This window comes from Pogoniulus pusillus, chromosome 11 (assembly GCF_015220805.1).
Source record: "Pogoniulus pusillus isolate bPogPus1 chromosome 11, bPogPus1.pri, whole genome shotgun sequence".
NCBI classification, from domain to species: domain Eukaryota; kingdom Metazoa; phylum Chordata; class Aves; order Piciformes; family Lybiidae; genus Pogoniulus; species Pogoniulus pusillus.
Window position 1 is genome coordinate 4,172,594 of NC_087274.1, and position 19,751 is coordinate 4,192,344.

The 19,751-nt window shown below is 56.9% G+C and overlaps 1 protein-coding gene across 3 annotated transcripts in view; it reads left to right on the top strand.

Annotated features, from left to right (window-relative positions):
* Positions 1 to 19,751, top strand: part of ARSG (arylsulfatase G) — a 35,570-nt gene that overhangs the window by 545 nt on the left and 15,274 nt on the right. The window contains exons 1-8 of one of the 3 annotated variants that reach the window (XM_064150643.1): positions 6,082 to 6,145; positions 8,672 to 9,114; positions 9,430 to 9,617; positions 12,010 to 12,057; positions 12,134 to 12,245; positions 12,532 to 12,669; positions 16,325 to 16,515; positions 17,145 to 17,225. In XM_064150643.1, coding sequence (XP_064006713.1) covers positions 8,906 to 9,114; positions 9,430 to 9,617; positions 12,010 to 12,057; positions 12,134 to 12,245; positions 12,532 to 12,669; positions 16,325 to 16,515; positions 17,145 to 17,225 — 967 coding nt within the window. In that variant the 5' untranslated portion in view covers positions 6,082 to 6,145; positions 8,672 to 8,905. Of the gene's footprint in view, positions 1 to 6,081; positions 6,146 to 8,671; positions 9,115 to 9,429; positions 9,618 to 12,009; positions 12,058 to 12,133; positions 12,246 to 12,531; positions 12,670 to 16,324; positions 16,516 to 17,144; positions 17,226 to 19,751 lie in introns of those variants that run through there. The other 2 variants (XM_064150642.1, XM_064150644.1) reach the window with 2 other exon arrangements.

Consider the following 19,751-nt stretch of genomic DNA (forward strand, 5'->3'; position numbering starts at 1 on the left):
TAGGCAGCCAAGCATTCCATTTGGGACTGCAGCAGCTGGGATGGGGCTGAGCACACGTTGGAGACACTGGGATGGGGCTGAGCACACGTAGACACTGGGATGGGGCTGAGCACACGTTGGAGACACTGGGATGGGGCTGAGCACACGTAGACACTGGGATGGGGCTGAACACACGTTGTAGACACTGGAATGGGGCTGAGCGCACACCGGAGCGGTTGGAATGGGGCTGAGCACACGCCAAGGTCCCCGTGCTCCATTCCCGAGGATGCCATCATGTGCTGCTGTCCTCCCTGCTCCAGCCGTACGTGGCACGTATTGTGCATTTAGGGGAAAACAGCTGCTTTAGGTTAGGAATTTCAGAAGCAGCCATTTGTGAGTCAAACTGGACGGGACTCACCACCTGCATGGATGGAGGAGGGAGGGAGCCGAAGGGATCAGCTACCTGCCATGGAGAGCACAGGGTCCTCCCTAACAGTGCCCAGCCAAGGGGGGTGGAACTAAAGCAGATGGCTGCTTTAGGCTTCCCTCTAAAATTCCTTGAAATCAGTGAAAAAAGGGATAAACCGGACAGTGCTGCATTTATGCGGCTGCTTGTGCCCCAGCTGCCACCGCTGCTGTCTGGGCACAGACAGATGCTGGTGTAGAGGTTTCGGAGCCTCAGGCTGCCTCGCAGGACTTGTGATAGAGCAACTTTAGCCTGCAGAGGGCTCAGAGCGGGGCAGCGCTCAGACCCCTCCTCACCTGCCCTCCCGTGCTGGTCCAGCACAGTTTGGTGGGTTTAAGTTGGGACCTGAGCATTCTGGTTCCTACCCCCTGGAAAAAGTGCTTAGGTTGAAGTGTGCCTTCGGTGTGCCTCTGCTGTCGGCAAGGGCTGGAGGGCTGCTGCGTTTGCTTTGGCAGGAGGCCCTTCCCTGGTGCTCTGGCTTTTTTGTCACAATGGGAGGTGACCATACCAGGTAGCGGGGGCAAAATTCTGGAATCTTCTGAGAAATGAGGCAGATTATCCACTGCTTTCACTCAGTGATTTGGAGAAAGCTGCTGCTGAGCTCTCGTGGCTGGTCCAGCAGCCACTGCCTCCAGCAAGTCACCGAGGCTCTGCTCTCGGCAAGGAGGTTGCAGCAGCTTCACCCGTCACAGTCCCATCCTAAACAGGCTCAGCTCCGTGTGCCGAGCCATGGGGTGTGATGAGGACTGTGCTGTGTATGTCCTTGGGGGGCGTCACATCGCTCTGTCCTACAGGAAACCCTTTCCTCCGAGGGGTTCTGCCCTTCAGGGGTAGGGATCCTGGGCCAAGACCTTGTCTGGTCTCAGAGAGCCGATGTCCCGTTACACAAGCCCTTCCTTGAGCATGGATCACCCTCCCTGAGCTGTAATTCTCCCTGGCAGCGACAGTGCAAGTGGTTGTGGGACAACAAAAGAGGTTTGTGCCTCCAGGGGAGAAGGAAGAATGCAAATATCTTTGGCATGAAAAAAAAACGAAAACAAAGGCGATTTACTCCTTGGTATTTCTTGTCAGTACTTTGCATCTGTCTCCGCTTCACCTTCTCATTCTTTCCCTTCAGGCTTTCCAAGTGCAGTAAGGCTTTGGGGAACCGTGGGAGCTGAAGGGGCCCCATCAGAGGGACAGAGCAGCCTTCTGAGCCCAAGGCCTCCCAGCTCAGCCTTAAAGTCCTTTTTTCCTCCACGTCGTTTGCCCGCTTTGAGGGGATTTCCCCTGGTGCAGCCCAGCCTTGGCTGGAACTTGGCTGTGTCGTGCCAGGACGCTTTGCCCCAGCAGATCCATGTTGGGTCTGTCCGGTGCCTGGCAGCGGCTCGCCCCGAGCCGTGCAGCTCTCCGGCTTCGCGGGGAAGCGTGTGGCTGGTGTCTGAGCGCTCCCTGAAGCGCCGGCAAGGGAAGCAAGCATCCCATCTGTGGGCATAAATCAGCCCGGGGCTGGAAAAACAGGGCGGGCTGCAGAGCAGAGAGGGAGCTGGGGCCCCGCTCGCTGCTGCGGCTGCCGCCGGATGGGTCAGGGACTTGCAGATCGTTTATTGTGCCGGGGTTCGCCCAGCCCTGCTCGGCATGTGCAATGTTTCCCCTGAAAGACCCAGCAGTTAGGTGGGTGAAAAGCACTCTGCCGTCCCGGGAGCTGGCAGAGGTCACGGGCAACTGCAGAAGAGTGGTTTTTGTCGGTGCTGCTTACCCTGCTAAGGGAACGAGAATAAACCATCTCAGTAGAAAACCTCTTCCTGGAATAAAGTCTTGACTGTGTTCAGAGCGTTGTCAGGATGGTTGTACCGGGAATGCAGCTCGGCTGGTAAACATGTTGGGATCCAGGAGGCCTAACGGGGCAGGCACAGAGCTGGGGCAGCCTCTGCCCCGTGGGCAAACCCCACGCGAGGCACCTGCTGCCCTTGGCTGTGCTGGAGTCGAAAACAAAGTCTGCGTGTGGTTAGCCTGCAAACAAACCATGAGGCTTTTACTCACTCCTGCTGGGATGTGACACCATCCCTCCCCTCCAGGATGTGGCTGGGCATCCCTTGGCGGGCTCAGGATCAACACCGGGAGCCACACTGTGGGGATGAGAGGAAATGGCCTCGAGTTGCACCAGGGGAGGTTGAGGTTGGATGTTAAAGTTGTGCACTGGAAGAGTTCTTAAACGCGAGAGCAGGCTCCCCAGGGAGGTGGCTGAATCACAGCCTCGGGAGGTGGTTAAAAGCTGCGGAGATGTGGTGCTGACGGACGTGGGTTAGCACCAGGCTTGGCAGGGTTAGAGAGTGGTCGGGCTTGGTGATCTTAAAGGGCTTCTCCATCGGAGAGGGGGATTTAATACGTGTTTATCTGAGGGCTGGGGGGCAGGAGACGGGGGGCAGGCTCTGCTCACTTGCTCCCTGGGATAGGACAAGGAGCAGTGGGTGTAAGCTGCAGCACAGGAGGTGCCAGCTTAACACAAGGGGGAACTTCTTTCCTGTCAGGGTCCCAGAGCACTGGGACAGGCTCTGCTCACTGCTCCCTGGCATAGGACAAGCAGCAATGGGTGTAAGCTGCAGCGCAGGAGGTTCCAGCTCAACACAAGGAGGAACTCCTCTCCTGTAAGGGTCCCAGAGCACTGGCACAGGCTGCCCAGAGAGGTTGTGGAGTCTCCTTCTCTGAAGACTTTCAAGGCCTGTCTGGATGTGTTCCTGTGTGACCTGAGCTAGACTGTGTGGTCCTGCTGTGGCAGGGGGATTGGACTGGATGATCTCTTTGGGTCCCTTCCAGCCCCCGACACCCTGTGATCTGAAGTGATTCTCTGATTCTATGACCATCCTGTGTCACATGCTTAGCACCCAGCTTGAGCAGCAACCTCTGCTTGCCTGCCTCAGTTTCCCTGACCCTGACTGGCACGAGGAGTGATGCTGGGAGCCCCCAGAGCAGTCCTGGGGTAGCGCTGCAGACCCATTCCGGTTTGAATTTCCCATTCCTGACGTCTCCTTACCTCCTGGCTCCTCACAGCTGGAATGGGGATGCCTGCTGGACTTGCAGCAGGAGAGCAGTGTCGCCACCGCGGGTTCGGGCAGGAGATCAGAGCTGTGGCACTCTGGGCGCTGGCAGTGGGGGACAGCTCAGCGCAGCCGGGTGTGCTTCAAAGGGCAGCAGGTTTTGCTGGGCTCTGGCTGCTGCTTTGCTCTCCAGGCAGGCGTGAAAATGTGAAAGAATGTGAAAAATGTGAAAATGATCGTGCTGGCCCCAGGATCTGTAAACTCCTGGTTAATGTGTAATAAACGCAGGGCAGATACTCTCAGCTCTGGGTGGGCAACCATGGCTGCTTGCTGGTGGTACAGCCAGCGGGTGGCATCTCCAAACCCAGGTGGTATCTCCTTTGCTCTGAGGCCAACACTGAGCAGTGCTCGTCTGGGGCTGTTGTGAACTGGTTTATCTGGTTTTGACTTCTCCCTCCTCCTTCTGTGGAAACGCCTTGTCTGGCTGGCAGCGATGCACTTTGTTTGTTTGAGTCTTGCATGGTGCTAGGTGTGTGCTGCAAGGCCAGGTCTGACTGATGCCCAGCACCATGTGGCAAGGAGCATGGTAACTGGAAAGCCAGGCAGGGAGGGACGTGGGGGTACTGGTAGATAGTAGCTGAGCATGAGCCAGCAGTGTGCCCAGGTGGGCGGCAGAGCCAATGGCATCCTGGGCTGGCTCAGGAGCAGTGTGGGCAGCAGGACAAGGGAGGTTCTTCTGCCCCTGTGCTCAGCACTGCTCAGGCCACCCCTTGAGTGCTGTGTCCAGTTCTGGGCTCCTCAATTCAAGAGAGATGTTGAGGTGCTGGAAGGTGTCCAGAGAAGGGCAGCAAGGCTGGGGAGGGGCCTGGAGCACAGCCCTGTGAGGAGAGGCTGAGGGAGCTGGGGGTGTGCAGCCTGCAGAAGGGGAGGCTCAGGGCAGAGCTCATTGCTGTCTGCAGCTACCTGAAGAGAGGCTGTAGCCAGGTGGGGTTGGGCTTTGCTGCCAGGCAAGCAGCAACAGAAGAAGGGGACAGAGTCTCAAGCTGTGCCAGGGGAGATCTAGGATGGATGTTGTTAGGAAGTTGTTGTCAGAGAGAGTGATTTGCATTGGAATGGGCTGCCCAGGGAGGTGGTGGAGTGGCTGTGCCTGGAGGTGTTGAAGCCAAGCCTGGCTGGGGCACTTAGTGCCATGGTCTGGTTGCTTGGCTAGGGCTGGGTGCTAGGTTGGGCTGGCTGAGCTTGGAGGTCTCTTCCAACCTGGTTGATTCTATGATTCTGTGTTTCTATGGTTAGCTTGGAGGCATTGGTTCTTTGATTCTGCCCAGGCAGGCAGCTCATCAAGCTTTAACCACCAGTGCAGCATTTCCTGCTTGGCATGAAGCAAACTGCTGCAAGCAGCCCTGTGGAGAGGGACCTGGGAGTGCTGGTGGATAACGAATTACCCATGGGCCAGCAATGTGCCCTTGTGGCCAGGAAGGCCAATGAGATCTTGGGGTGGATTAGGAAGAGTGTGTCCAGCAGATCAAGAGAGATTCTTCTCCCCCCTACCCTGTCGTGATGAGACCTCATCTTGAGGACTGCCTTCAGTTTGGGGCTCCTCAGTTGAAGAGGGACAGGGATCTGCTGGAGAGGGTCCAGTGAAGGGCTATGAGGATGATGAGGGGACTGGAGCACTGCCTGAGGAGAAGAGGCTGAGGGACCTGGGGCTGTTTAGTTTGGAGAAGAGAAGACTGAGAGGGGATTTGATAAATGTTTATAAATCTTTGAGGACTGGGGGTCAGGAGAGGGGGACAGGCTCTGCTCACTGCTCCCTGGCATAGGACAAGGAGCAATGGGTGTAAGCTGCAGCACAGGAGGTTCCAGCTCAACACAAGGGGCAACTGTTTGACTGTAAGGGTCCCAGAGCCCTGGCACAGGCTGCCCGGGGAGGTTGTGGAGTCTCCTTCTCTGGAGCCTTTCCAGGCCTGTCTGGATGTGTTCCTGTGTGCCCTGAGCTAGATTGTGTGGTCCTGCTGTGGCAGGGGGGTTGGGCTGGATGATCTCTTTGGGTCCCTTCCAGCCCCTGACATCCTGTGATCCTGTGATCCTGGACCAGCCATGTGCCCACCATAGTCGCCTGGGGGAGCTCTTCTGAGTCGCTTACCCTTTGGGACAACAGCTGGAAGGTGTCCCTTCAGCAGCGTGATGCGGGAGCCGAGCTGCTGCTGAGCAGAGCGAGCGGGGCCCAGGGCTCATCCCAGCAAGGCTCCCCGTGGGCACCTTGGCGCTGCTGGAGGACATTCTCAGCGTGGCGCAGGGACAGAGCCGGCACAGCCCGCACTCGCCCAGGAATTCAAGATCAAAGGGTCAGAGAGGTGCCTCTGCCAAGGATCTTGGAGGAGAGCACTGGGGTTGATGCCAAAGGACAGCCTCATGCTCCGCTGGGGTTTGGACCTGCTGTGGATGCTGAGGATGGTTCTGCAGGAGCTTGGCAAGAGCATCTTCTGTGGACTCTCCTTCAAGTGGCCTCTCAGCGTCGGAGATCAAGAAGTTTTCTCTGACTCTAATGCATAAATTTCAGCCCTGGATGACACTGCCCTGTAATTGAGAGAGAAGAAAGTGTCCTTTGAAAATGCTTCTGATTGTTATTGTTAACTGTCATCTCGGTGTCCCTGCCCGAAGTCAATGGAAGCCACAGAGCTTTGTGGGTTCAGCTCCCTTGGGTGTTGCTCAGTTCTTCTGAGTGGCTGCAGGTGCTGATGAGGGTCCCCAGTGCAAGTGTCGTGGTGCAGAGCCACCACCCCCTGGGGACAGCGTGCTGTGTGGAGGATGCTCCAAGAGGCTGGGGGTTGGTGCAGGCACTGCATTCAGCCTGGGAAAGTGGCCCAGGATCTGCTGGTGAGAGCAGTTGGATGTTGGTGAAGGTGCCAGAGGACTAGGATTGCATCCTGGAAAGGGGGAGCATCACCCACCTTAGGCACAGCTCATCTGGGATGGTTACATGGTGCTCAGCTGGACTTTGTCCCTTCTTGTTTTGTCCCCAGACTGAATGCAGTGCAGGGTGGTCTCCTGTTCCACTCCTCTGCAGAGGGCTAACATAGGGCTGAGGTCACACTTAGCCATGCCCAGGTTAATCCAGGCTGTTCCTATGAAGATGGTAGCTCAAGTCCCTGCTTCCCTTGGTCCACCTGTGCCCAGCTCCTGCATGGGAGTGTTGGACTGGAGCAGAGCTCCTCATTCAAACCCCTTCCTTATAAAAAACCCCAAGGGCTTTCCAAACACTCTGTAAAGGGAATCTTTTCTGGGAAGATAAAGGTGATTTAGCCACCATCCAACTGCATGCCCAGGTGTGCAGTCTCAATTCTTGTTGCTGTTTGGCAGTTGAGGGCATGAGGAGTGAGTTGTGGGTTTGCAGTTCCGATGCAGAACAGGAGCTGCTGGGCTCCTGTGCTTTGATCGGGCAGGGCTGGGCAGTCTCTGCCATGGCTCAGCCCCCTCCTACAGCTCAGCCCACCAACCCACCACATCCCACCCCGTTAATTAATGTACCAAGAGCTTCCAGGCCCCGAGATGGAAGTCTCTAAGTGGCTGCCCTGGGCTATGAATTATGAAGAAGTCACATCCCCGCAGTGCTGCGCCAACAGTTCTGAAGCTGCTGCTCCGAGCGACAGCCCAAAGCTTTTAAAGATGTGAGCAGCAAAACCTGGCAGTGATTTGCTGTGCCAGCTGCAAACCTCTTGGCCTACAGATGGGACTCATCCTATTCCCTCTCCTGCCTCCTCCTGTCATCTCCTCCTTTCTTATTCTCCAGTATTCCTCTCTCTCTCCTCACCCTCTCGTTTTGTCTTTGTGGCTGTTGTCCTGCTCAGCCGTGTTGGCCATCCCAGGGGAGCTGTGTTCTCCATGGCACATTCCTCCCCCAAGGTTGCTGGTACCAACTGCAGAAATTTGCCACAGTACTGGTCCCAGCTGGGCCCCTGCTGGCCCCTGGCCATCCCCATCTAGGAGCAGGTCTTGTGCCATCTACACGGCCAGCGTGGAGCTCCTCATGCAGGGCTCAGCATGGTTTTGGCAGATCTCTGCAGCTTCATCTCCCTTTGGCCATAACTTTGCTCAAGATGTTGTATTTCACAACCCCATCTCCACCACTGATCTTTCAAGTCTTTGTCCTTCAACCTTTCCTTCCCTGGAGGCCAAATCCCTCCCTAAGGAACTGTACGTGCTTCATCCCAGGTGTTTCTGGGCTTTATTCCTTTCTGGCTTCACCTGAATTCCTGCATTCTTGCCTCTGGGACAAGCTGCCCTCAGTGGTTGGCAGCTGGGCTGCTGCTTGCTCTGGCCCACGGGCAGCAGTGGGGCAAGGTGAGCAGAAGTAGTTTAAAAGATGAGCTCTAGTAACATCTCAGTTGTTACAAATGAAGGCAAGACCCTGCACATTCCACCTCTCCCAAGGGCTGTGCACCAGGCAGGAGGGAGCAGTCCTGCTCCCCAAGGATGTCAGCACTGCAGGGACCATCCCAGCAGAAGCTGGAAATGCAGGAAAGGGATGTTCCCTGTTTCCAGGTCTTTTCCAGCTGAGCCATCGTGAGCCAGGCAACAAATAGTACAACTTGAGAGGCAAAGCCTTGGTGCCTGGATAAGCCATTCTGCCTCAGGCTGGGGTGCGGGAGAGCTCTGGCAGGTCCTGACTTTGTCTTGTTTCTCTTGCACAGGGGATGCTGTAGCCATGCAAGGTGAAGGATGCACCAAGAGCTGCCAGTAGAGCCACAGCAGCTCTTGGTCCACCTGAAAGGGTGGCCCAGGGAGGCAGTTGATGCCTCGTCCCTGGAGATGTTTAAGGTGACTCTGGATGGGGCTCTGGCCAGCCTGATGTAGGGTAGGGTGTCTCTGCCCATGGCAGGAGGGTTGGAACTGGATGATCCTTGTGGTGCCTTACAACCCTGCCTGATTCTATGACTCTATGAAAGGAGGCCAGGATTTTGGGCAGCTGAGGAGCAGGGTCTGCAGGGCAAGAGCTGTTTGTTGTGTGTGAACAACCCCTGGGCTGCAGTGAGGGGAGAGGAGCTGCTGCTGCAGATCGAACACACTTCTGGAGGGAAAAATACCACTTTGGTCTGGTGTCTAATTAGATTTTTAGCAGGAAGGAAGGGAGGTTAAAAATAGAGCAACGGTGACTTCAAAGGGTGTTTTTGACTTCCAAGAATAACACCTTTGCTGCTGCTGATTTCAGGAATCTCAGCTGTGCCTGGGTGTGAAGGATGCGGGAGGTGCTGCAGCTCCGCCCGTAGCCAAGAGAGCGAAGCTGGACCTGCTGGTCCCCGACCTGACCTGGAGGGAGCAGCGGAGGAGGGGACGTTTGCATCGCTGCGGGGGCCTGTGGAGAGCTCAACTGCACCCACGGGGACGCTCCAGAGGCAGCGTGGGGAAGACAAAGCCACCAGTGCCCCAGCGTGGGGGGAAGGGAATGTGTGGCATCACTGGGAACCCCTGGTCGTGGGCAGTGCCCATGCTCTCTGTGGTGCTGGTGGGTTTCTTAGCTCCATGTGTGGCACACAGGCAGCCCAACTTCATTGTCATCCTGGCAGATGATGTGGGCTGGGGAGATCTGGGGGCCAACTGGGCAGAGACCAAGGAGACCCCACATTTGGATGAGCTGGCTGCTGAAGGGACAAGGTAATGTCTGCTCCCCTTCCCTGGCCCTCTTCAAGCATCCCCAATTACTCCATCCAGCAAAGGGGAGTCCACTCCCGTGGGACTGGCAGGCAGAGGGATGTCACTGGTGTGATACTGGCTGCACTGGGAGGGTGGCCAGAGCCTGGCACCTCATGGTGCAGGTCTGTCTGTCCCCAGTGAGACCTGCAAGCTTCATCCTCCCCACCAGACCCTCCTCCCCGGGGTGGAATGGGATGCATGTAGGGGAGCAGGAAGGGACAGCACAGCTTTGGATCACTCAGGGGCTTGCTGGTGAAGGCTCCTTTCCTTTTCCAGGTTTGTGGACTTCCACTCAGCTGCATCCACTTGCTCCCCATCCCGTGCATCTCTGCTGACAGGACGTCTCGGGGCACGCAACGGAGTCACCCACAACTTTGCTGTCAGCTCTGTTGGTGGCCTGCCCCTGAACGAGAGCACCCTGGCCGAGGTCCTGCGGGAGGCTGGCTACAGCACGGGGGCTATAGGTAACAGCTGCCTTGCCAAGGAGGGGGAGATGGTGTAGGGGGCAGCAAAGATGCCCATCTCCATCCCCTGTTGAGGAGGCACCACAGGGAGTTAGGTGGAACGCTGGAAGGTCTAGAAAGGCTGTGAGAGCTCAGTTGGTTCAGCCTTGAGAAGAGAAGGCTTAGGGGAGACCTTTGCAACGTGAATCAGTACATAAAGGGTGGCTACTAGGAGGATGGAGACTCCCTTTTTGCAAGGAGTCCCATGACAAAGACAAGAGGTAGTGGGAACAAGTTACTGCTGGGGAGATTTCCATTGGGCTCCAGAAGAAAGTTTATCCCCATGAGAACAGTGAGAGATTGGAATCATAGAATCATAGAATCAACCAAGTTGGAAGAGACCTCCAAGCTCAGCCAGTCCAACTTAGCACCCAGCCCTATCCAGTCAACCAGACCATGGCACTAAGTGCCTCATCCAGGCTTTGCTTCAACACCTCCAGGCACAGTGACTCCACCACCTCCCTGGGCAGCCCATTCCAATGCCAATCACTCTCTCTGCCAACAACTTCCTCCTAACATCCAGACTAGACCTGCCCTGCCACAACTTGACACTCTGTCCCCTTCTTCTATTGCTGGTTGCCTGGGAGAAGAGGCCACCCCCCACCTGTCTACAACCTCCCTTCAGGTAGTTGTAGACTTCCCAAGAGAAGTGATGGATTCCTGTACATTGGACAGTCTGAAGACTCAGCTTGCCAGCGTGCTGGGCCAGCTCATTTCAGCTCCACTATTACACAGAAAAGTTGGACCAGATGCTCCTTGGGGTCCCTTCTAACCTGGCATTCTGTGATCCTGTGCTCACGTGGGGCAGATTTTGCACTTCCCCTTGGATTTTGCAGTCCCAAGTCTAAAAATCTTTGCTTTCAAACATGCTGCTTGAAATGCAGACCCACCTCAGTTCCCTACTGAAGCTCAAATTGTTTCAGCTCAAAAGGAACATGCTGGGATTGCCTTAGTAAACCTGACAGTGCACAGCAGCTCTGCCCTCCTGCATCCCACCACTTGGGACTGTGAGTGCCACTGGCCCTGTGGCTTTGGGCAGAGCTGTCACCACGGGTCCCTTCGTCTTCCCGAGCCCTAGCTGGCAGCCAGTCCTTTCTGCCTGCAGAAAATCTCTCAGTTTCTCCTTTCCCCCCTAGCTTTGGGAGTTCTCCCTCTTGGATCAATACTTTTGGTGGGAGCAAGCATGTGCTGGAGGTCAGAGGATGAGGCTGGTTGTGTGGGAGGGGTTGGAAAGTCAGCTTCTCTGAACACAAATGCATGGGAGAGCCTTTTAAGGCTGGAAGCAGCTCAGCACAGGCTGGAGACACCTGCATTTCTTCTGAGCCTCTGCAAAAGCAGAAGGCCTTCTGCTGCAGATGACAGCAAGCTAGGAGCAGGTGTGGAGCTGTTGGAGGGTAGGAGAGCCCTGCAGAGGGACCTGGCCAGTCTGGATGGGTGGGCAGAGGCCAATGGGATGATGCTGAACAAGGCCAAGTGCAGGGTTCTGCACTTTGGCCACAACAACCCCAAGCAGCACTACAGGCTGGGGACAGAGTGGCTGAGAGCAGCCAGGCAGAGAGGGACCTGGGGATGCTGAGAGAGAGGAGCTGAAGATGAGGCAGCAGTGCCCAGGTGGGAAGCAGAGCCAATGGCATCCTGGGCTGGCTCAGGAGCAGTGTGGGCAGCAGGACAAGGGAGGTTCTTGTGCCCCTGTACTCAGCACTGCTCAGGCCACTCCTTGAGTACTGTGCCCAGATCTGGGCTCCTCAATTCAAGAGAGATGTTGAGGTGCTGGAAGGTGTTTGGAGAAGGGCAGCAAGGCTGGGGAGGGGCCTGGAGCAGAGCCCTGTGAGGAGAGGCTGAGGGAGCTGGGGGTGTGCAGCCTGCAGCAGAGGAGGCTCAGGGCAGAGGTCATTGCTGTCTACAACTACCTGCAGGGAGGCTGTAGCCAGGTGGGGTTGGGCTCTTCTGGCAGGCACCCAGCAATAGGAGAAGGGGACAGAGTGTCAAGTTGTGGCAGAGGAGGTCTAGGCTGGATGTTGTTAGGAAGTTGTTGTCAGAGAGAGTGATTGGCATTGGAATGGGCTGCCCAGGATTGGCATTGGAATGGGCTGCTGTCCCTGGAGGTGTTGAAGCCAAGTCTGGCTGAGGCACTTAGTGCCATGGTCTGGTTGATTGGCCAGGGCTGAGTGTTAGGTTGGACTGGCTGAGCTTGGAGCTCTCTTCCAACCTGGTTGGTTGATTCTATTCTATTCTAGAGATGTATCTTTTGCTAGATTAAAGCCCCCAGCAGTGCAGGAGCCTTGTGGGTGCTGGCTGGTGGTGGCTGTAGCTGAGTTATCCTCTGAGATGATGTTCTGTGGCTTCCACGCAGGCAAGTGGCACCTGGGGCACCATGGCCACCATCACCCCAGCTTCCGTGGTAAGGGCTGTGCTGGTGGGGACAAGCTGAGCATCTCGTCACCTCATCCCTGCTGACACCCTCACTTGCCCCTCAGGCTTTGATTACTTCTTTGGGATCCCCTACAGCCACGACATGGGCTGCACGGACACCCCTGGCTACAACGTGCCACCCTGCCTGCCCTGCCCACAGCATGGCACGGCTGCCAGGTACAGGGACACGGCGGGGCACTGGGAGGTGGGTGTTGCACTGGTGTCCCCTACTCTTTGCTGTGGTCACCTCCCTTGATGCTACATGCAGCTGCTTTTCCCTCTGTGCACCCTGTAGCAGGAGGCAGGTCAGGGAAGTGGGTGCCTGGAGTGCCTTGTCATCGGGTCCCTGGCACCATCCCTTTCCTTCTGCCCTCCTCGGCTTTCTGCGAAGCCAGGAGAACAGCCAGGCTCTGGGTCTGCTGCCACACCAACTGACAAGTGTGGGGTGGCTTCTTCCCTGCAGGTTGGCAAGAAAGGGCTGTTACACAGATGTGGCCCTTCCTCTCTTTGAGAACATCACCATTGTCCAGCAGCCTGCCAACCTCAGCAGCCTGGCAGCGCGCTACGCCCAGGAGGCAGCGCGCTTCATCCATCGGGCAAGGTGAGATGCCACCCACTGTCCCCTGGCCCCCTCACCAGAGTTCTCAGGGCACTGCTCCCCTGTCCTCTTCACTGGGAGAGCTTGTGAGTCACTGCAAGCCTTCTGCATCCTGTTGGTGCAGTGCCATGGGGGATGGGTGCTGCCTTAGGAGGCAAATCTGGGGTCCCTATGGCTTGGCTTCCCAGACCACTGGAGAAGGGAGAAGCCACCAAGGTTGTCACCAGCGTGGAAGCCTTTGGGTGCATCTGCTCCTAAAGGACTGTGTGTGTTTAAAACCACCACCACAAGGGAGGTTGAATCCTTTGAGCTGGACTGTGCTTCCTTGCTGGTGTTAATATGCAGTGAGACACAAAGGGGAATGAAAGACATGCTGCCAACCTTCTGTCCTCCATCCCTCCATCACAAAGACATGGAGACACAGGCTGAGGTGGCAGCAGGCTGCTGGAGTTGCCTTTGTGGGTAGGAGGTGCTGGTGGGTTTGTGGGTGCTGAATGAATGCCCACAGAAGCTCTGGCAGTGGGAGCAGAGCATCACCCAGAGGCATTTAAACCTGTCCTGTATGTGAGGTTTGATCCATTTTGGGGACACAATGTTTTGGGATCCCTCAGTTCAGGGTCTGCTTTCCCCACCTGCACGGGGAGGTGAGGATCCAGGGCATGTCCTTCCCAAGGAGCAAAGTGTCTCCCCTGAGATGCTGCCCCCAAAGCCCTGCTGCTGGGTTGTGTGATGTTAATCCCCATTGCAGGTGGATCCTGAGCTGTGACTCTGCAGAATGCTCCCTGCAGCCGGGATGGAAGCGCTGCCAGGCAGCTCTGTCCTGTGCCAACATCCTGGCACAACACTGAGCCAGGAAAGGGCCAGAGTGGGGTGTGCTTGGGGAAAGGTTTGAGTAATGGGGGCAAATGGGGGACTGTAGGGAAATGTCTCCTTGTAAGCCTGGTTGCTGCTTCGAGCACACAATACCTGCTGTTTATCCCCTGTGGGTGCCAAGAACGGCAGCGTGGCACGGTCAAGGTGTCCCAGCTTGTCACAGAGTGGGAGGGTACCCAAGCAGTGGGCAGCAGTGAGTGGTCCCTCTTGCTGTGCAAACCCTCAGCCCTCTAGGCTGTGAGGTAGCTGTGAGGCTGTGAACCCAAGTGTGAAAGCTGTGGGTTAATAGGAAAAGCCTTTCAAGTCCCAGCAGTGTTTTGGGGTTATCTGCGTTCACAGAGAACAGGATTAAGCAGGTGCCTGCCTTTTCTCTCCTTCTCTTTGATGGCTTATTCCAGTTTTCCTCTGCCTGACTCATTCATTACAGGGCAACAAAAGAACACTGGATTTGTCATCTCAGTGTTTTTGTTAACCAGTCATGTCAAGGTTGAGCAATTCATGGTGGTGAGACTTGGCTCTGCCCTGGGATGCTTAGAGCACAGCAAATATGGGAGCAAAAGTCAGGGGCATTTGCCTTAAGTTATTGGTTAAAGGTTTGATTGATTCTCAAAGGGAATACTGACATAGAATCCTGGAATCATGGAATGGTTTCAGTTTGGAAGGGACCTTAAAGATCATCCAGTTCCAACTCCCCTGCCATGGGCAGGGATGCCTCCCACTAGCCCAGCTTGCTCAAGGCTTCAGCCAGCCTGGTCTTAAACTTCCAGAGAAGGAACATCCACAACTTCTCTGGGCAACCTGTTCCAGCTGGAACTACCTGAAAGGAGGCTGTAGCCAGATGAGGGCTGGTCTTGTCTGCCAGGCAGACACAAGCAGCAACAGAACAAGGGGACACAGTCTCAAGCTGTGCCAGGGCAGGTCTAGGCTGGATGTTAGGAGGAAGTTGTTGTCAGAGAGAGTGATTGGCATTGGAATGGGCTGCCCAGGGAGGTGTTAAAGCCAAGCCTGGCTGGGGCAATTAGTGCCATGGTCTGGTTGCTTGGCCAGGGCTGGGTGCTAGGTTGGACTGGCTGATCTTGGAGCTCTCTTCCAACCTGGTTGATTCTATAATTCTATGTTTCAGTGTCACCACCCTCAGAGTAAAGAACTGCTTCCTAATAAATCTCCCCTGCTCTAGTTTCAAACCACTGCCCCTTGTCCTGTCACCAGAGCCTCTTACAGATAGTCCCTCTCCAGCTTTCCTGTAGCCCCTTCAGATACTGACAGGCCACAAGGAAGTTTCCTCAGAGCTTTCTCCTCTTCAGGCTGAACTCTCTCAGCCTGTCCTCATGGGAGAGGTGCTCCAGCCCTCTCCTTTGGCCCTCTCGTGACCCTCTCTGGCCTCTGTGGCCTTTTCACACACTCTGAGTGCCGTGGTCATGAGTCCACCTGGATGCTGGGGTCCTGGGTGGGATGTGAGCTGAGAGCAGCATCTTGCCCACGCCAGGGTCTTTGGCATGCCAAGGGGAAAGATGCCACATAGCCTTTTGCAGCAGCAACTTGCAGGGGAAGCCTCAGCAGCCCCCCTCCAGCCCACGCTGTTTCGCAGGGGCTGGGCAGGGTGCTGGGGACACGCAGCCCTTTGCTGAGCTCCAGCACTGCCGGGGAAGGATGTGGCAGGTCCAGACAGGATGGGATTTACTCATTTTCCATCCCCAGGTGGGTGCTGGGTAAAGGAAGGAAGTGCCAAAGCGCACGTCAGAGGGGCCCCGAAAGCTCCTGGAGGCAGAGATGGGGTGGCCAGGCTCGGGCGCCTGCGCGGCATGGGGCACGTCCCTGGGATCCGGCCTCTCCTGGCTGCTCCCCAGCCCACCCTTCCCCTCAGAGGTCCCTGAGGAAGAGCAAGCCTGGTTGGAGGAGATAAATATAGTTGTAAACAAGAAAACAGGACGTGTCCTCTGCTGGGTTGAAGGCAAGCAGGCAGCGGGCAGCGCGGGCGGGCGAACGTGCTGCGCTCCCTGTCCAGGGCTGCTCGGGGTCAGGGGCTGCCTCCTCCTGCTGCTCACACACTGCTGAAATCACTGCTGGGGCCAGGAGTTTGTTGGAGAGGGAGAGAAGAGTGGATTTAGAATCATCATAGAATCATAGAATCAAGCAGGTTGGAAGAGACCTCCAAGATCATCCAGTCCAACCTAGCACCCAGCCCTAGCCAGTCAACTGGAAGTTCTTGACTCTCAGAGCACTGAGACACTGCAGTGGGTTGCCCAGAGAGGTTGTGGATGCCCTCTCCCTGGAGGTACTTAAGGCCAGGTTGGATGGAGCCTTGAGCAAGCTGGGCTAGTGGGAGGTGTCCCTGCCTATGGCAGGGAGGTTGGAACTGGATGAGCTTTAAGGTCCCTTCCAACCCAACCCATTCTATGATTCTATGAAGATGGACCCAGAAAGAGAGAGGAGGGAGGCAGGTGGTGCCAGGGGTGCACTGATGCAGGGGTGCCACTGGAGATGGAGAAAGGGGCAGGTTTGTCCCAAATGGAAGGACTATGGACAACAAGGAGAGGTTTAGCAAGAGAAGTGGCTCACACTGAACCAAGCAGCCCCCCCTGCAAGGAGAGGGGGTGACTGCAGAGGTGGCGACTGGCTGAGGCTGGTTTTTCACCCAGGAGCCGTGGCAGGGGCTGAAGTGGCTGCAGAGCTCCTGGGCAGAAGGACCTCTGGCCTCAGCAGTGCCATCACCCCAGTGACCTCCTGCTGCTCTTCCCCTGCCCGGGCGCAGCTGAAGGCTCTCCCTGTCTTCTTCCCTGCGCAGCGCCAGCGGCCGCCCCTTCTTCCTCTACCTGGCACTGGCCCACATGCACGTCCCGCTGGAGGTGCCCTCGCCGCCACCGCCTGCCTCGGGCATCTACGGAGCCGCCCTCAGCGAGATGGACAGCTTGGTGGGCTGGATAAAGCAGGTGGCCGACAGCCACGGCAAGGGCAGCACTCTGCTGTGGCTCACAGGTACAGCAGGCAGGACAGCCCTGCTGGTTGGAGGTGCCGCTGGTGGCTGCACCGGCATCAGCTCCGGGGGTGTGCAGGGCTGGTGGAGGTCAGGACCTCTGTTTGTCCCCTTCCCTCCATGCTCTCGGCTGTTCTGTGGCTGGGGAGTGATCAGCAGACACAGCCAAGCTACCTCATGGTGGGGACAGGGGTCCTGGGCTGCTGTGGCCGCTCAGCTGGGTCCCCACCCTGTCACCCACCCTTGGCTGAACCGGCAGGGCTGTGCCTAATTAGAGCACAAATCCTCACTCATTAAGAGGCCCAAATCCGCTCTCTGAGCTGCTCCTTAATGAGGATCTCTTGCTCCTGAGGACAGGAACCGCTCATTAAGGCCCAAAGCTGGTGGCAGCCGTGTCCCCCCCCACAACAGCCCAGCTCTGCTCCAGCCTCTCACCCAGCACCTGGGCAGCCCTGGCCCTTGGAAGGAAAGGGAAATAGAACCATAGAATCAGTCAGGGTACCCCCCAGCTCTTGCTGAGGTGGGAATGCAGCATGGCGATGACAAAGAGGGGTGGAGGGGTCGCTTGCCACCTTGTGGGGGTGTCTCCTGGCCCTGGTGTCACTCATGGGGCCATTTCTTTCTCTTGCAGGTGACAATGGCCCCTGGGCACAGAAGTGTGAGCTGGCTGGACGCCTGGGGCCATTCGTGGGGGCCTGGCAGAGGCAGCGAGGTAACCTGGCAGTGCTGGGGGAGGAGAGATCTGTGCTCCCTGGAGCGCAGGGGGCTGCTTCACAAACCTCCCTGGGGGGGGACACACATGGGGAACATTTCACCTCCCAGCCTTTCCACTGGCTGCTACCCTGGGCTTTGCTGCCCTGAGAACACCCCAGGATGATTTTGTAGTTTTGAGATGTCAAATTTTCCACTAAAACTGCTGCTGGGAAGCCCAAGTCCCTGCCACCCCAGAGCTCAGGGTGAGTAGCTGCTGGTTTTGGAGATGGAGTACTGCTGGGGTGGTGCTGGGGGGCCCCAGTCCCTGTCACCCCAGAGCTCAGGGTGAGTAGCTGCTGGTTTTGGAGATGGAGTACTGCTGGGGGTGGTGATGGGGGGGTCCAGTCTCTGTCACCCCAGAGCTCAGGGTGAGTAGCTGCTGGTTTTGGAGATGGAGTACTGCTGGGGGTGGTGATGGGGGGGTCCAGTCTCTGTCACCCCAGAGCTCAGGGTGAGTAGCTGCTGGTTTTGGAGATGGAGTACTGCTGGGGGTGGTGCTGGGGGGCCCCAGTCCCTGTCACCCCAGAGCTCAGGGTGAGCAGCTGCTGGTTTTGGAGATGGAGTACTGCTGGGGGTGGTGATGGGGGGGTCCAGTCTCTGTCACCCCAGAGCTCAGGGTGAGTAGCTGCTGGTTTTGGAGATGGAGTACTGCTGGGGGTGGTGCTGGGGGGGCCCAGTCCCTGTCACCCCAGAGCTCAGGGTGAGTAGCTGCTGGTTTTGGAGGTGGGATGCTCTCCCCACCCAAGCACCGTCAGCTCTGGGTGGGTCTCTGTGCCAGCTCTCCCAGCAGCTCCGGACTTTGCTTTTCTTTCTTTCCACCGTTTGCTGGGAGGGTTTTTTTGCTTGTTGTTGTTGCCTTTATTCCCTTTCCGGCCAAGCCATCTGCTCGGTGGGTTTCTTTCAGCCCCAGCAGCCAGAAGCATGCATGAGTCAGGCTCTTCCCACTCCTGTTACGCAGAGCAAAAGGCTCCCCGGGCTGGCTCCCCCTCTCCGCTCCCGGGTCAGCGGGGAGGGAGCGGTGGTGACGGAGGGGCCACGGCTCGGCTCCTCATTCCCTCTGTTCCTCCTCCGCTTCCTGACACCCAGCTTTCCCATTCCCAAAGCCCTTCCTTGGGCTGGCCTCGGGATGAAATTGTAACCTTAAGTTATTTCTCTTTTTTGTTTGTTTTGGGTAAGCAAACTCTGCTGCCGACCTGGGCAGCTCTTGAGCAACCGGCGGTCACAAAGCCGGAGCAGATGGGACAGGCAGTCCAGTGTTCAGGAACAAAGCTAGGAAAACACGGCTCCTTTCCAGCTTCTTGCTGCCCTGGGAAAGCACCTCCAGCCCTGGCAGTGGTGGCAGGCTGTGGAGGACAGCAGGCTGGCAGGGCAGCGGCATGCCCGGGCACGGCGCTTCGGGATGCTCTTTAATGGCCGTGGTGATGGTTGGACTGGGTCATCTCAGAGGTCTTTTCTATGTGACAGGGCAGGATGGCTCCTGAAGTCCCTCAGCTGGGTGCTGCAGGGATGTTTTGAGTGCCAGCTGGGCGTCAGGGTCTGCTGCCAGCTGTTCCAACACTGCAGACGCCTGCTGGTGTGGGTGCTGGGTGGGTGGGAAAGCCTGGCCCCATCCTATTCCAGGGATAGCATCCTCCGCGGGGAAACAAAGCCCTTTGAGGAGCAGGAGGGCAGGGGGAGGGTGGGATGACCACTTAGCTTGGAGTTTCCCCCTAGGGTCCAACCCAAATCCCATGGCTGTTTTCCATTGATTTCAAGTGGTGGCTAGAGTCAGTCCTCACTTGCAGAGAGCAGCACATCCACGTGTGCCACATCCCTGCTCCTGTGGGGGAGCTTCCCACAGCTCCCAGGATCCCATCTTGGGGCCAAAAGCCCTGCAAGAGGTGCTGTGGGATGGAGATGTGTTTTTTGGGGATGTGATGCTGGCTGTGTCCTGAAGCAGGTTTGGGAGCCTCCCAAATCCAGGGTTCCTTTGCTGAGGACCTGCTGTGCGTGGTGGGAGGGGGACCAGCGGTTTCATCCCGGTATGGGAATGCTCAGTTCAGCTTTCCTGGAAAACCACAACCTCCACAGCCCCCACAGCAGCAGGGCTTGAGAGAAAAGTCCCTGCTTGGCTTTGGGATGTCTCAGCCCCATTTACTGCCCAGAGTGTCAATGTGAGCTCATTCATGGGCAGCTCCAGTGTCCTGCCCAGCCAGAGGGAGTGGGGTGGCTGGAGGGAAATGCCCACCCCATGTTCTGCCAGAGCCCTCCTGACCTGGCCCAGAAACCCCTTAAAATGCAGTTTCCTTACTGGGAGGCTGAGTTATTTAGTGTGTGCAGAGAGGGGCAATGCTGTTAATTGCCATTAATTGCTTTCACTGCTGTCTGAAGGCAGGCTGGCACCTTGCCTAAGCTCTCTGGGCGATGCGTTCAAAGGGCTCTTACATTTCCAGCTGCCACCAGACACCTCAGGGCTGGTTATTTCCCACCACTTCAGGCCCCAGAG